The sequence below is a fragment of the Oenanthe melanoleuca genome, chromosome 18 (genome assembly GCF_029582105.1).
Source record: "Oenanthe melanoleuca isolate GR-GAL-2019-014 chromosome 18, OMel1.0, whole genome shotgun sequence".
Taxonomy (NCBI): domain Eukaryota; kingdom Metazoa; phylum Chordata; class Aves; order Passeriformes; family Muscicapidae; genus Oenanthe; species Oenanthe melanoleuca.
The window spans coordinates 1,270,573-1,284,979 of NC_079351.1; the positions used below are offsets into that span (position 1 = coordinate 1,270,573).

At 54.4% G+C, this 14,407-nt stretch overlaps 1 protein-coding gene across 4 annotated transcripts in view; it reads left to right on the forward strand.

The window, feature by feature from the left end:
- The first annotated feature begins 4,036 nt into the window (after positions 1-4,036).
- The window catches only part of SLC39A11 (solute carrier family 39 member 11), a 63,621-nt gene continuing 53,250 nt past the window's right edge, over positions 4,037-14,407 (forward strand). Inside the window, exons 1-4 of one of the 4 annotated variants that reach the window (XM_056506233.1) lie at positions 4,037-4,277; positions 5,074-5,187; positions 5,921-5,959; positions 11,773-11,931. In XM_056506233.1, the coding sequence (XP_056362208.1) occupies positions 5,080-5,187; positions 5,921-5,959; positions 11,773-11,931 (306 nt within the window). In that variant the 5' untranslated portion in view covers positions 4,037-4,277; positions 5,074-5,079. Of the gene's footprint in view, positions 4,278-5,055; positions 5,188-5,920; positions 5,960-11,772; positions 11,932-14,407 lie in introns of all 4 variants that reach the window. The other 3 variants (XM_056506231.1, XM_056506232.1, XM_056506235.1) reach the window with 3 other exon arrangements.

Below are 14,407 nucleotides of genomic sequence, written 5' to 3' on the forward strand. Positions count from 1 at the left end.
GGGAAGACCAAAAAGGAGAGGTTTGGGGCAGATAACCTCTGCCCTGGTTTGTCTGGGATCTCGAGAGCAATTAAATTATCTCTATTCCTGCCCTTCTTCCCATCACTTGTCCAGGAGACAATAGAGAGCAGGAAATTAAGAGTGACTGCGAACAAAGAGCCCCGCGCTGAGTGCGGCCGGGAGCTTCTGGTTTTCACTTCGCCATCCACTTCCCAAGGCGCATCTAAAGCCATCAGGTCCTGGAGCAGCGGCTGAATCGTTATCAGCCTCATTAATCTTTAGGAGGCAGGAAAAAGCTGCTTCTGCTGAAGATGATGTGGGAATTAATGTCCCGGTAATCGCGGGAGAGGAGGGGGGTGCGCAGGGATGCTCGGCTGGAGGGAGCGGGGACCGGGATCGCATCTCTGGGGTGCTGCTGGTGGGGTGTCCCTGGGGGGCTGCAGGGGACGGGGGAGGACAGCCCAGGAGAGGGGTTTGGTGCCTTGTGACCTTTCCAGAGCTGTTTCATCCTCTCCTGTGCCCAGGAGCGATGTTCTGCCCGTGCCCATCTATCGGCAGAGCGAAGGAGCAGCACGGAGCAGCCTGGCTGGAGAATTCCCAGCGCTGCCTCCTTGAATTTCTCCCCGGACGCTGCCACGTCCCTCCCCCGGGTTCCTTGGTCAGGGGCCTCTCCCGGCTGGACAGAATCCAGAGCGCAGGAGCAGTGAGGCAGGGGGAGCACCGGGATCCCAGGGTGCTTCCAGCTGGAGCATCAGCGCTCCAGCCTCTCCCTGACTTTCACTTCCACCTCACTGAGAAACCGGGGCCAGGGGGAGCCCAGCCAGTTCAGCCTGGCTGAACCCAGATCTAATCTTCATTAAAAAGGCCATAAAATTAATGAAATGATGTCTCGGTGGGTACTGAGGAGCTAATCGGAGCTGATTTCTGTCCAGGAGGAGGGCAGCAGCAGCTGCCTGAGTCAGGACGCCATCCTTGAGCCTTTTGAAGGGATTTTTTTTTTTTTTAATTCTGCCTAGTTTTGGGGCTGAATTAAAGTCTGGTGCAGAGTCTGCTCTGCATCCCTGGGTGGTCCCTGGTTCGGAGGGAGCTGTACCAGCAGCTGGTTTGGTGCTGGCAGATAAACTCCTCTTTGTCCTTTTGCCTGGGAAGCATCCACTGCGCTGAAAAGCAATTTACTGGCAGGGCTGGAGCGAGGAGGAACACACAGCCCCTTCCCACACGGCCCAAAAACCCCTGGGAGAGGAGCACGGGGGTGACGTGACCACAGACAGCCTCGAAAAGCCCTTCCAAGTTTTCTGCCATCCATTCCCAGCTGTGCCACAAGAGTCCCTGTGGAAAAAACAGCGCTTTCGACCCCTGTCCTGGAAATGAGTGTTGTAAGGAGCTGGGGCTGGGATGCCAACGGAGGAGTAGGGTGAGCTGGCCTTTCTCCTGGATCCGGGGGATGGAGGCTGGGCTGGGCTGGGCTGGGCTGGGCTGGGCTGGGATGTTCTGGACTGGGAGGGGGTGCAGCTGCTCTTCCCCATTCTCAGGAGGGGAAGGATTTGCTCTCACGTGCAGCCAACCCGAGGATCCCTGTGGGTTTTTGGAGATGATGATCTCTCTTGTGTGACCCCTCAGAGGGTCCCCGCTGTCCCCTGCGGCCGTGGGGACAGCACAGGCAGGGTGGCCGTGGTGCTGCTGTCCCGGGGACACTCGGGCTGGCACTGCCCTTTCCCTGCCTTTCCCAGCTCCAGCCCCGGTGGCTGCGGTGGCTCTGCTGGTTCCTGCCTGGAGGCGGCCTGGCTGCGTTTCAGGGATGCCCGGGCTCGGGGGGAGGCTTCGCTCTCTGCTAATTAGCCAGACAAACAGTCTGGGCCATGTCCCCGCACCCCGAGGCGCGGCAGGACCCGGCTGCTGCCTGCCAGATTTAATCGCGAGCGTCTGCAGCGCTGATGGATGGCGAGGAGAGGCGCTGGCGCCTTCACCTGCGCCCGGGGCAGCATCCAGACCTGCTGGGAACCAGGGCAGCATCCAGAACCTTCCAGGGATCCACGGCAGCATCCAGACCCTCCAGGGATCCCGGACAAGATCCACACCCCGGCATCCAGGGCAGCATCCACACCCTGCTGGGGTCCAGGGGAGCATCCAGAACCCTCCCGGGATCCAGGGCAGCATCCAGAACCCTCCCGGGATCCAGGGCAGCATCCCCACCCCGGCATCCAGCGCTCTCCCCACCCCTCGGCGCTCTCCCCCCACGCCCCATCCCGGCTCCTGCTGCTTCCAGATCCCCCCACAGCCGCTTCCTTCCCCCTCCCTTCTCGCCCTGCCGATATTTGCCTCCGTAATGGGTTTATTGATCTCTGGAGGGGCCGGGGCAGCGCTCGCTCGCCTTCCCGGTGAATCCCAGCCCTGACAGTGCTGAGCAGCCACAGCCCGAGCCCCGGCTGCTGTCCCCGCTCCGCCCGGCTCCCCGGAGGCTGAGCAGGTTGGCTTTGGCAAGCCAGGCTTTGTTCCAGCTGGAAATGTCACGGCTGGTGACAGCACGCGCTCCCCAGGGTCCCCCCTGGACACAGCAGAGGGATCAAAGTGTCCCTTGGTGCCCTGTGACAAAGAGGCGACCTCAGCCCGTGCCACGGGACCGTGACCCTGTCCTTGGGGACGGCCCTGGATGTGCTCACCGCCTGTCTCGCCATCCCGGCTGGCTCCAGCCTGACACAGATGGATTCGGGTTGGGCAAGAGCCCGGCCCCGAGCCCAGCCTGCACGGAGGGGACACTGCAGGGACACGCTGCCTGCTCCCAGGGACAGCTCAGCCAGCAGCGCCTGCTGCCAGCCCCGTGCAGGGCGTGCCTCCCTGCCCCAGACAGTTCTATGGCAAGAAAAATCCCAAAGGATTTGGGTTCTGGCTGCCCCAGAGCTCCCTGGAGCTGTCCATTGGAAGGTCTCGGTCACCTTGATGGGAGGTGGCACCAGATTCGTGCACCTTTTGATATTTAATGTGAATTTTAGGGGAGGTGGCACCAGATTTGTGCCCCTTTTGGTGTTTAATGTGAATTTTAGGGGTCTGGGTCTCCTCCCTCCCTGCTGGAACGGGCAGTGCACAGGTGGGAGCTGCCAGCCCCCCCGGCCAGGGCTGTGACACTGAGGGGACAGGCAGGACTGTGACACTGGGACAAGCAGGACTGTGGGAATCGGTGACAGAGCTGCCTCTGCCACCCTGCAATGATGGTTTTGGGGATGGCCAGGTTGGGCATCAGGAGGAATTTATCATGGGAAGGGTTGTGACACATGGAAGGAGCTGGAGGTGGCACTCAGAGCTCTGGGCTGGGGGTGGGCACAGCTGGCACTCGGCGACTCCAGAAATCTTTCCCAGCCTCAGTAATTCTGGGATTCTGTGCCATCCATGAGCCGGGTGACTCCGAGCGCCACCAGCCACGGAGCGACCTCAGTTTGGCCCCGTGAGCTCCCCCAGGCTGCCACGAGCTGCTCATTAAGGTTGTTAATTAGCGGGGCTGACTGCGGGCAGCGCGGCGGGGACAGCGACAGCGACAATGACAGCGACAGTGACAGCCTGGGGAAAAGAGCCAGAGAGCCCCCAAATCCCACCTGAACCCCCCACACCACAGGGATCAGAGCCCAGCTCAGCCCTCCTCCCCCACGCTCCTCTGTCCCCCTTAGGCGAGGCTTTGGGATTTAAGCCGAGCTCATCGGGACCCGGCACATCCCAACAGATTTAGGGATTTGGGGATTTAGGCTCGGCCAGGCACAAACGGGGCTCAGACCTCACCCAGGCAAAAAGGGGAGGTCAAAAAGGGGGGACAAAGCCCAATGATGGGGAGCGAGCACTGGGAACAGCCCAGGGAGCAGCACTGCCATGGAAATCCACCCAGGCTGGAAATAGAGATGAATAAATTGATGATACACACCAGCATGGATATATTTATATGTACACACACCAAATGCACAGGGATCGATAGATTTATGTGTGAATATAGAAGAAACACACGCACAGACAGCAGCGCCGCCTTGTCGCGCCCGCCCGCGCCGCCCGCCCGCCTCGCTTTGTGGCGGCCGCGCCCGCGCCAACCGCAGAGCCGCGGGCGGCCCGCCCGCGCCGTGCTGCCATTGGCTGAGCTCCCGCCCGCGCCGCACGCCCATTGGCTGAGCGCCCCGGGGGGCGGGGCCAGCCCGCAGACACGTGTGCGCACCCGGAAGTGGCGGCGGGACCGGCCCGGGTTCGGGGTGCGGGTCCGGGTTTGGGGTGCGGGGGGTTCCAGCACCGCCCAGACCCTCCAGGTATGAGGGGACAGCGCTCCGAACTCCGGATTTGGGGGGTGTGGGGGTGCTGCTAGCGGTCAGGGCTTTGGGGGCCTCACATTTGGGGGGCTCGGGGCTCAGGTTTGGGGGTTTGGGGGTCCTGGGAGCGGCCGGGGGCTCCAGGTTTGGAGGATTCGATGGTTCTGGGGCTGGAGAGCCCGGGGTGCGGGATAGCAGGTGGAGGTGCCCGTGTGGGGATTGGGGGAAGAGATTTGGGGGTGTTTGGGTGCAGGATCCCCTGTAGGGAGAGGGAATCTTGGGGGGCTGGGGGGGTCTGAGCCGGGCTCGCACCTGCAGGGGTTGGGAAAAGCCTCGGGACAAGGCTGGGAAAGCCTTTGAAGCTGGCACTGCTCTGCGTGTATATTTCTTGTTTATTTACACATAAATGTATCAACCCCTGTGCATTTGGTGTATGTAATAGAAATGTATCCATGCTGCATAAATTATCAATTTATTCCTCTCTGTTTCCAGCCTGGGTGCTTTTCCATGGCAGTGCTGCTCCCTGAGCTTTGTCCCCCTTTTTGTCCCCCCTTTTTGACTGGGTGAGGTCTGAGCCCCGTTTGTGCCTGGCCGAGCCTAAATCCCCAAATCCCTAAATCTGTTGGGATGTGCCGGGTCCCGATGAGCTCGGCTTAAATCCCAAAGCCTCGCCTAAGGGGGAGAGAGGAGCGTGGGGGAGGAGGGCTGAGCTGGCTCTGATCCCTGTGGTGTGGGGAGTTCAGGTGGGATTTGGGGGCTCTCTGGCTCTTTTCCCCAGGCTGTCACTGTCTCCTAGGCCAGCATGATCCAGGGATTGGGGCCGGTGCTGCAGGCGGTGCTGGGGACGCTGCTCACCTGGGCCCTGACAGCAGCGGGGTCAGCGCTGGTGTTCGTGTTCTCCAGCGGGCAGGTGAGCCCTGGCACCCCCCAGGATCCAGATTTGAGGGCAGCTGAGCCCTGGGATCCCCAGGATCCAGAGCCAGGGGCTCTGCCCTGCTCATGGCTGAGTTTGGCTGCCTGCTCCCAGCTTTGATGGACAAAAAGAGGAAAATCCAGCTCCTTTCCCAACACACAGGAGGGGAAGGAAATCCAATTTCTGAGCCTGGGCTGTGGAATGTGCTCCTGGGGCTCTGTGCTGGGAGCAGCAGCTCCCCTGCCTCCAGCCTGGCTTTGCTGCCTGATTTCCAGGGCAGGATTTGGGTCAGTGCTTTGCTCAGAACGAGCAGAGTGCTGAGCTTGAAGTCATCCTGGATCCAAAATTAGAGGTCCCCTTTGCCAGGCCGTTCCAGATTGCCCAGATCTGGATTTATTATTTATGCCTCGGTCGTGTGATGATTTATTCAGGAGGTGGCTGCAGAGTCAGGCTCCCTTTGGAGGAGAAAAAACCTGCCCTGGGAGGGGCAGGGGCACCTTCCACTGTCCCAGGGTGCTCCAGCCTGGCCTGGGACACTCCCAGGGATCCAGGAGCAGCCACAGCTTCTCTGGGAATTCTATTCCAGAGCCTCACCCTGTTCACAGGGACAATTCCTTCCCAAAATCCCACCTAACCCTGTCCTCAGAGCCCCTCTCCCATCTCCCCAGCACTGTGGGCAGTGGTTTCACCAGGAGTTTAAGGTGGTTTATGTTTGGTTTTTTTTTTCCAGAGGCGGATCCTCGATGGGAGCTTGGGCTTTGCTGCGGGGGTGAGTGCATCCTCCTCCTCCTCCTCCTCCTCCTCCTCCTCCTCCTCCTCCTCCTCCTCCTCCTCTCCCTGTGTTCCCTGCAGCCCCTCCACGCTTGGTTTGGCTGCCCACTGGAGTGAAAATCCCTTGGAAAATTCCCTGAGGGCAGGGAAGGGCTGAGGCTCAGGCTCATCCTGCCCTGGTTCCTCCTGGCTGGGGGTGGAGGTGGCACCAGGAGCTGCCCACGCTGCTTTTGGCTCCCTGGGATGAAACTCTCCTCGTTTCCCTGGGATTCTGAGAGAGCTGGAGATGGGCAGGGCAGTTGTGCTGGATTTGTGCTTCCCCATGGATGCTTCAAACCCTGGGGAGGAGAGGGGACAGAGAGATGCAGCTCTGTGTGAAGTGTGGGGCTGGTGGCAGCTTTTCCTGCAGGAAAACGTGCAGGTGTGGGGCTGGAATTGGTGTAGGGGCTAGAACTGGTGTAGGGGGTGGGGGGGCTGGAATTGGTGTAGGGGCTGGAATGTGGGGCTGGAATTGGTGTAGGGGCTGGAATTGGTGTAGGGGTTTAGGATTTTGGGGCTGGAATTGGTGTAGGGGCTTGGGAATGTGGGGTTGGAATTGGTGTAGGGATTTGGGATTTTGGGGCTGAATTGGTGTAGGGGTTTGGAATTTTGGGGTTGGAATTGGTGTAGGGGTTTGGGATTTTGGGGTTGGAATTGGTGTAGGGGATGTGGGGCTGGAATTGGTGTAGGGGCTGGAATTGGTATAGGGGTTTGGGATTTTGGGGCTGAATTGGTGTAGGGGATGTGGGGCTGGAATTGGTGTAGGGATTTGGGATTCTGGGGTTGGAATTGGTGTAGGAGTTTGGGATTTTGGGGTTGGAATTGGTGTAGGGCCTGGGCCACTGCCCATGTGCTGGCTCCTCATCCAGACTCATTAAATCACCTTTGTTCCCCTCATTAAAGATGCAATCCTCCCTGGTGGCTGCCAGGAGCTGGGTTTGCTCCCTGCAGGTGAGGACTGTTCCCCCTGCTGTTTTTGGGGATCCCTGGGCTGTCACTTCTGCAGGAATCCCGTGGGGATCAGCAGTTGCTGTCCTTGCTGTGGCCACCACGTCACAGCAGCTCTGAGTCAGCCCAGGTGTGGCTCAGGAAGCAGAACTCCTGCAAACATTTGCTTTTCCCTCAGCTCTTCCAGCTGGCAGCGCTCAGAGCAGCAAGGGGGGATTGTGCCTGGAGGGGACAGGCGGGGGGGAGCCCTGGGGACACCAGGATCCCCCTGAATTTTATTTTTTTAATTTGGGCATGTTGCCATTGCTTGGCCAACAGCTGGCTCTCCATCTTTTCTCTGCCTGAAAGGGTTTAACACCACAAGGAACTTTTCCTGCCCCTTTTCCTGGTGTTTGTGTTTGGTGGTTTTGCAAAAATCAGGAGAAATCCTGATGAGGTGAGAGGGATTATGGAAACTGCCCTGAGCTGTGCTGCTGGAGCTGGGCTGGTTCTTCCCCTCCTGGTGAACATTATCCTGCTCTGGGAGCTGAAAAGCAAAATAAACCCAGGGTGAATCCGAAAATGTCTCAGCCACTGCTGAGCCAGGAGGAGGAGGTGGGACAGGGGTGCCCAGGTGACATAAGGGATGCAGGGGGTTGTTTTTGGGATGCAGGGGGTTGTTTTTGGGATGCAGGGAGTTGTTTTTGGGATGCAGGGTGTTGTTTTTGGAGGCAGGGGGTTGTTTTTGGGATGCAGAAGTTGTTTTTGGGCTGCAGGGGGTTATTTTTGGGATGCAGGATGCTGTGCCTGGGATGCTCCAGCTGCTCTGGGGGTGCTGCCTGGGCCAGGTAAATGGAACTGGGCTGTACTGGGAGAGCCCTGGCTGTACTGGGAGCATCCTCAGCTGTCCCTGCTGATGGCACAGGTGTCACCAGGCCTAGAGGGACATGAGCAGCTCAGTCCTTGGGCTGTGGGGGAGCTCAGCCCCCCCAGCCCTGCCCATCCTGGCTCTGCCTTTTCCCTGCCTGGAACTCCCAGAAAATCAGAGTTTTGCCTGCAGGAGCCTGTGAGGGGATGTGTTTCCATAGAGACAAAGCTTTGCTTGCTGGGGCATCTGATGTGAAATTCTGCCTTTTCTCTTAAATCTTGATATCCTTAAATGAGATTTTTTTTTTTTTTAAATTTTTTTTTTCCCCAGCCATTCTCTGTGGTGCTGCAGGGCTGGGCTCAGACTACAGCAACAAACACCTGCACCCCCTTTCCCTGCAGCCTGGCCCAGCTTTTCCTCTGGCTGGGCTGGAATTTGCTTTTCCCTGTCCCAGGTGGAGCAGGAAACCACCCAGGGATCAAATATTCCTTAAAAAACAGCATCAGGAATTCCCACAGCTCTGCTTAATGGAGCCTTAATGAGGCCAAGTGGAAAAGTTTGGCAAGGAAAGGACCTGGATCTCCTTTTCCTGAATTTCTGCTCCCCACTTTTCCCTCTCTGTTCCCATTCCCATCCCAGGCCCTCCTGTTTTAATGAGGGGTTTAATTGCAGCCCAGCAATTAAACATGGCTCTGATTATTCTGGATTTGCAGATAAAAGTTCCTGTGTGGGGGCTGAGCTGGATCTGTGAGTTTGGGGGGTGAGGAGAGTTTGAAGCCCAGAATTTTGGGGATTCCTGTGGAAGGAGATGCCCAACCCTGGATTTTTTTTTTTTTTCTTTAAATTCTGCTGTGTTTAGAGGGATTCCCCCAAAGTGAGTGCAGGCATCTGGATTCATTTCATATCCCATGGTTGGTTTTTTGTCTCCTGCCCCATTTTTGGAGGCCAGGGAAGGATTTGGGTTCCCCCAGGCATCACTCAGCTGCTGCTCCTCCCACCCCAAAAAACAGATGTGGAAAGCAAGGTGTGGAAAATCCTGATGGAAATCTGTGGAAAATCCTGTGGGGAAAATGTGGAAAATCCTGTGGGGAAAATGTGGAAAATCCTGAGGGGAAAGTGTGGAAAATCCTGAGGAGAAAGTGTGGAAAATCCTGAGGGAAATGTGTGGAAAATCCTGAGGGGAAAGTGGGAAAAATCCTGAGGGGAAAGTGGGAAAAATCCTGAGGGGAAAGTGTGGAAAATCCTGAGGGGAAGGTGGGAAAAATCCTGAGGGGAAAATGTGGAAAATCCTGAGGGGAAAAGTGTGGAAAATCCTGAGGGGAAAAAGTGTGGAAAATCCTGAGGGGAAAGTGTGGAAAATCATGAGGGGAAAGTGTGGAAAGTCCTGAGGGAAAATGTTTAAAATTCTGAGGAAAAAGTGTGGAAAATCCTGAGGGGAAAAGTGTGGAAAATCCTGAGGGGAAAATGTGTGGAAAATCCTGAGGGAAAAGTGTGGACAATCCTGAGGGGAAAGTGTGGACAATCCTGAGGGGAAAGTGTGGACAATCCTGAGGGGAAACTGTGTGGAAAATCCTGAGGGAAATGTGGAAAATCCTGAGGGGAAAGTGTGGAAAATCCTGAGGGGAAAATGTGGAAAATCCTGAGAGGAAAATGTGGAAAATCCTGAGGAGAAGGTGAGGAAAATCCTGAGGGGAAGGTGTGGAATATCCTGAGGGGAAAGTGTGGACAATCCTGAGGGGAAAGTGTGGAAAATCCTGAGGGGAAATGTGGAAAATCCTGACGGGGAAGGTGTGGAAAATCCTGAGGGGAAAAGTGTGGAAAATCCTGAGGGGAAAAGTGTGGAAAATCCTGAGGGAAAAGTGTGGAAAATCCTGACGGGAAAAGTGTGGAAAATCCTGACGGGGAAAATGTGTGGAAAATCCTGACGGGGAAAATGTGGAAAATCCTGAGGGAAATGTGTGGAAAATCCTGATGGGGAAATGTGTGGAAAATCCTGAGGGGAAAATGTGGAAAATCCTGAGGGGAAGGTGAGGAATATCCTTAGGGGAAAGTGTGGACAATCCTGAGGGGAAAGTGTGGAAAATCCTGAGGGGAAGGTGTGGAAAATCCTGAGGGGAAAGTGCTTAAAATCCTGAGGGGAAAGTGTGGAAAATCCTGAGGGGAAAGTGTGGAAAATCCTGAGGGGAAAAATGTGGAAAATCCTGAGGGAAAAATGTGGAAAATCCTGAGGGGAAAGTGTGGAAAATCCTGAGGGGAAAGTGTGGAAAATCCTGAGGGGGAAGTGTGGAAAATCCTGAGGGGAAGGTGTGGAAAATCCTGAGGGGAAAATGTGGAAAATCCTGAGGGAAAAGTGTGGAAAATCCTGAGGGGAAAGTGTGGAAAATCCTGACGGGGAAAGTGTGGAAAATCCTACGGGGAAATGTGTGGAAAATCCTGAGGGGAAATGTGTGGAAAATCCTGAGGGGAAATGTGTGGAAAATCCTGAGGGAAATGTGTGGAAAGTCCTGAGGGAAAGGTGTGGAAAGTCCTGAGGGGAAATGTTTAAAATCATGAGGGAAAATGTTTAAAATTCTGAGGAAAAAGTGTGGAAAATCCTGAGGGGAAAAGTGTGGAAATTCCTGTTCTGGGTTTTTTGATCCAGGGTTTTTTCTCTTTTATTCCTGCCTTTGCCAGCTGGTGACATCAGGCCCTGTCCCTGGGCCATTCCCGAGCCCTGGGTCAGTGTGAATTGGTCACTTTGGTTTTTAGCAGGAATCCTCCTGTTTTTGTCCCTCTGACCTCAGCTCTGGAGCAGAGCTCTGGCACTCCCCAAATCCCACCCTGACTCGGGAAGGGCTCAGGGGAGCTGCTGCTCCTCCTTCCAACTTGGAAATTCTGCAAATCCACCACAACCCCTTCCAGCACCTGGGGTTAATGTACATCACACAGGAACAAATCACTTTTCCTTCACCCTCAGAGCTGCCCTGGCTGCTGCCAGGATCTGATATGAAAATATCTCAGCAAGAGAATCCTGCAGAGCCTTTCCCTGTGCCTCCACCTGGGGCTGGCTGGTTGTTTTTTACAGGAGGTGCCATTTGAAAAATGAGCTTTGACAGCCGTGCTTAAGCCTGACATGACAAGGCTGGTTCTTAGAGTGAGCTCAAATTTACACAACCCCCCAGGGATGGTGTCTGCACTGGCAGCTCCTCCTCAGTGCCTTTGAGCTGGAAAAAAAAGTTTTGGTTGGGAATTGGGAAGGAATTGTTCCCTGTGATGGGACAGTGGAAGTTGGCCCTGCCCATTTTGGCACTGTAGGTTGGTTTTAAGTTTTTTTCCAGCCCAAACTATTCTGGGATTCTGAGCATCCTTCAAAGGGAACTTCCTGGGGTAATAAAAATCACTCAAACAACAAAGAAATAAATCAAACTACACAAATAAAAACATCAAAAATAAATTAACAACACACACACACACAAATATTATTCCTAACTCAATACACCCATAATACCTCAAATCATCCAAACAAAAATACCACCTATAAATAAACACAAAACCAAAGAATACATTTAGCCATAAACAATATTTTTCAAATTATCCATAGCTATAAAACATATACTGCCATCAAACAAACAAAAGAAATATAATAATATAATATAATAATATTACAATATTATATATTAATTATATATTATATATTATATATTATATATTATATATTATATATTATATATTATATATTATATATTATATATTATATATTATATATTATATATTATATATAAATACATATATATAATATGAAAAATGAATAATATATTTAAAAAACCCTCACAAATTAACTACATCACACTACCTGAAACCCACCAAAACAAATACCACACATGAGATTGGCTTTCCCACAGTATTCCCAGCAGATCCTGTTCCTGTATCCATTTCTCCATGGGAATTTCAGCTTCCCTTGTCTCCCAGGGGTCTCAGCTCTCCCCTTGTGTCCCCAGGTGATGCTGGCAGCCTCCTACTGGTCCCTGCTGGCCCCTGCCCTGGAGCTGGCTGAGCAGTCTGGTGCCTTTGGAGCCTTTTCCTTCTGCCCCGTGGCTGCAGGCTTTGCCCTGGGAGCAGCTTTTGTCTATGGGGCTGACCTGCTGCTGCCAGTGCTGGTGAGTGGGGCTGAGGGGCTGGGGGGGTCATCCCAGTGGGGATGGGGGACTGGGAGGGATCATCCCAGTGGGGGTTGTGGGGCTGGGAGCTCATCCCAGTGGGGATTGTGGGGCTGGGGGGGGTCATCCCAGTGGGGATTGTGGGGCTGGGGGGGATCATCCCAGTGGGATTGTGGGGCTGGGGGGGTCATCCCAGTGGGGCTGGGGGCTCATCCCAGTGGGGATTGTGGGGCTGGGGGGGTCATCCCAGTGGGGATTGTGGGGCTGGGGGGGTCATCTCAGTGGGGCTGGGGGCTCATCCCAGTGGGGATTGTGGGGCTGGGGGCTCATCCCAGTGGGAATTCCTGAGCAGGGGACCAGTTGGAATTCCCAGGCTAGGAGCTCATCCCAGTGCTGGTGAGTGGAATTCCTGACCTGGGGGTTCATCCCAATGGGAATTCCCAGGCTGGGGGCTCATCCCAGTCCTGGTGAGTGGAAATTCCTGTGCTGGGGGCTAATCCCAGTGGGAACTGTGGGGCTGAGAGCTCATCCCAGTGAGAATTCTGCAGCTGGGGGCTCATCCCAGTGCTGCTGAGTGGGAATTCCCAGCTTAGGGGGACTCCTGCCCTCCCTCCTGCTGGCTGGACCTGGTTATTTTCCCTCCCAGATTTATGAATTTGTGATTTCCCTGAGCCCTGGCTGGCTCTGGCAGTGCTGGATGCAGCTTTAGACTCGCTGAGCTCTGTTTTTTTTCTTTTTCTTTTTTTTTTTCTCCCCCTTCACACTTCTCCTTTTGTTCTTTTTGCTGGCAGCACTCCTCCAACAGCTCAGGTGTGACCTCCTGTCCCAGCCCAGGGGCTGCCAGCCCTGGCAGTGCTGCACAATCCAAGCAGGCAGCCTGAGCTGCTGTTAAAAATATCAATAACTAGGGAGCTGGTGGGTTTGTGCAGCTGAAAACACGAGAGTGGTGCACTCAGTGAAGACATTTCCAAACATTTCCAAGGAGATTGTTCAATTTTCTCGTTTGGTTCAGTGGGATTTTCTTGGCCTGTGGGTGTGAGGGAGGATTTAAGGATTTGCTGCCTTGAGCTGATGTTTCCCAGCAGGATGGAGAGGCAGAGCACAAACCCCATTTGTGGGTGGTGCTTGGGGTTTTTTTGGGGAGCCTGTAAGAGGGAAGAGTTTGGAAGAAGTGGAATTTTTGGGAAGAGCAGGATGGAGTGACAAGGATGGGCAGGAGGAGTGTTGGCCTTGCAGGAATAAAAATATCCCAAAAATCCTGAAATCCAGGATAAATGCTGCTGGGACACACTGATGCCATGGGAATTCTGCTGGGCAGGGAGGATTTTTGGGGTGCTTTGTGAAGAGAACAGAGACTCAGTGAGGTTTTTGGGGAGCAGAATTGAGAGCTGAACAGATTTTTGGGGAACAGAGGTTTGAGCTGAGCAGGTTTTTGGGGAGCACAGAGGTGGGAGCTGAGCAGGTTTTTGGGGAACAGAGGTGAGAGCTAAGCAGGTTTTTGGGGAGCACAGAGTTGGGAGCTGAGCAGGTTTTTGGGGAGCAGAGGTGAGAACTGATCAGATTTTGGGGAACAGGTTTGAGCTGAGCAGGTTTTGGGGAACAGAGGTGAGAGCTGAGCAGGTTTTGGGGAGCAGAGGTGAGAGCTGAGCAGGTTTTTGGGGAACAGAGGTGAGAGCTGAGCAGGTTTTTGGGGAGCAGAGGTGAGAGCTGAGCAGGTTTTGGGGAGTAGAGGTGAGAGCTGAGCAGTTTTTGGGGAGCACAAAGGTGAGAGCTGAGCATCTCCAGCCTGGCCCAGCTCCAGGCTGGATAAAACAACCTCTAAAAGCATTTTTTGTGTTCCTTATCAGCCCAGCCCAGCCCTGGTTGTGTTTTTCTCCTGCCTCAGCCCCTCTGGAGCAGCCCCGTTTGCTGATGGCACAGGAAGGGTTAAACCTCCCAGCCCAAGTGTTAATGATCCCGAACAGAGTCATTACACTCCTCACAAAGGCAGATCTAATCTGTCACATCTTTATCTTTGCCTTGTGTTTGTTCATCCTCCAGCCCAGGAGATGCTGGTGGAGCTTGGCAAAAACCTCTCCAGGAAATCTGGGGGTGCTTGGAGAGCAAGGGCAGGGCCAAGACAGATCCCAAGGCTTTGGAAAAATGGGCTCTGCTTTATTTTACCGAATCTCCCCTGCAGGAGCCTCCAGGTGAAGCTGATTTTTGCTTTAAATGAGACTTTCAGGTGTGTTTGAGGAGGTTCTGGATGCAGAACTTTTTCCTGAAAAGGATTTGGTGCCTTCTCTGCCAAGACCCCAAAGCCTCTGGGGGAAAGTTGAGTTCAAAATTCAGTGCAGCAGGTCCCTGCTGGCTCAGGAGCTATTTTGGGTCTGCTGAAAGGCATGAGAGTGCTGGAAGTGTTATTATCCTCATCCTTCACATCTGTCATGCAGCTCTGCTCAGAGTTGGCTGTTTTATTGGGTTTGGGATGTGCTGC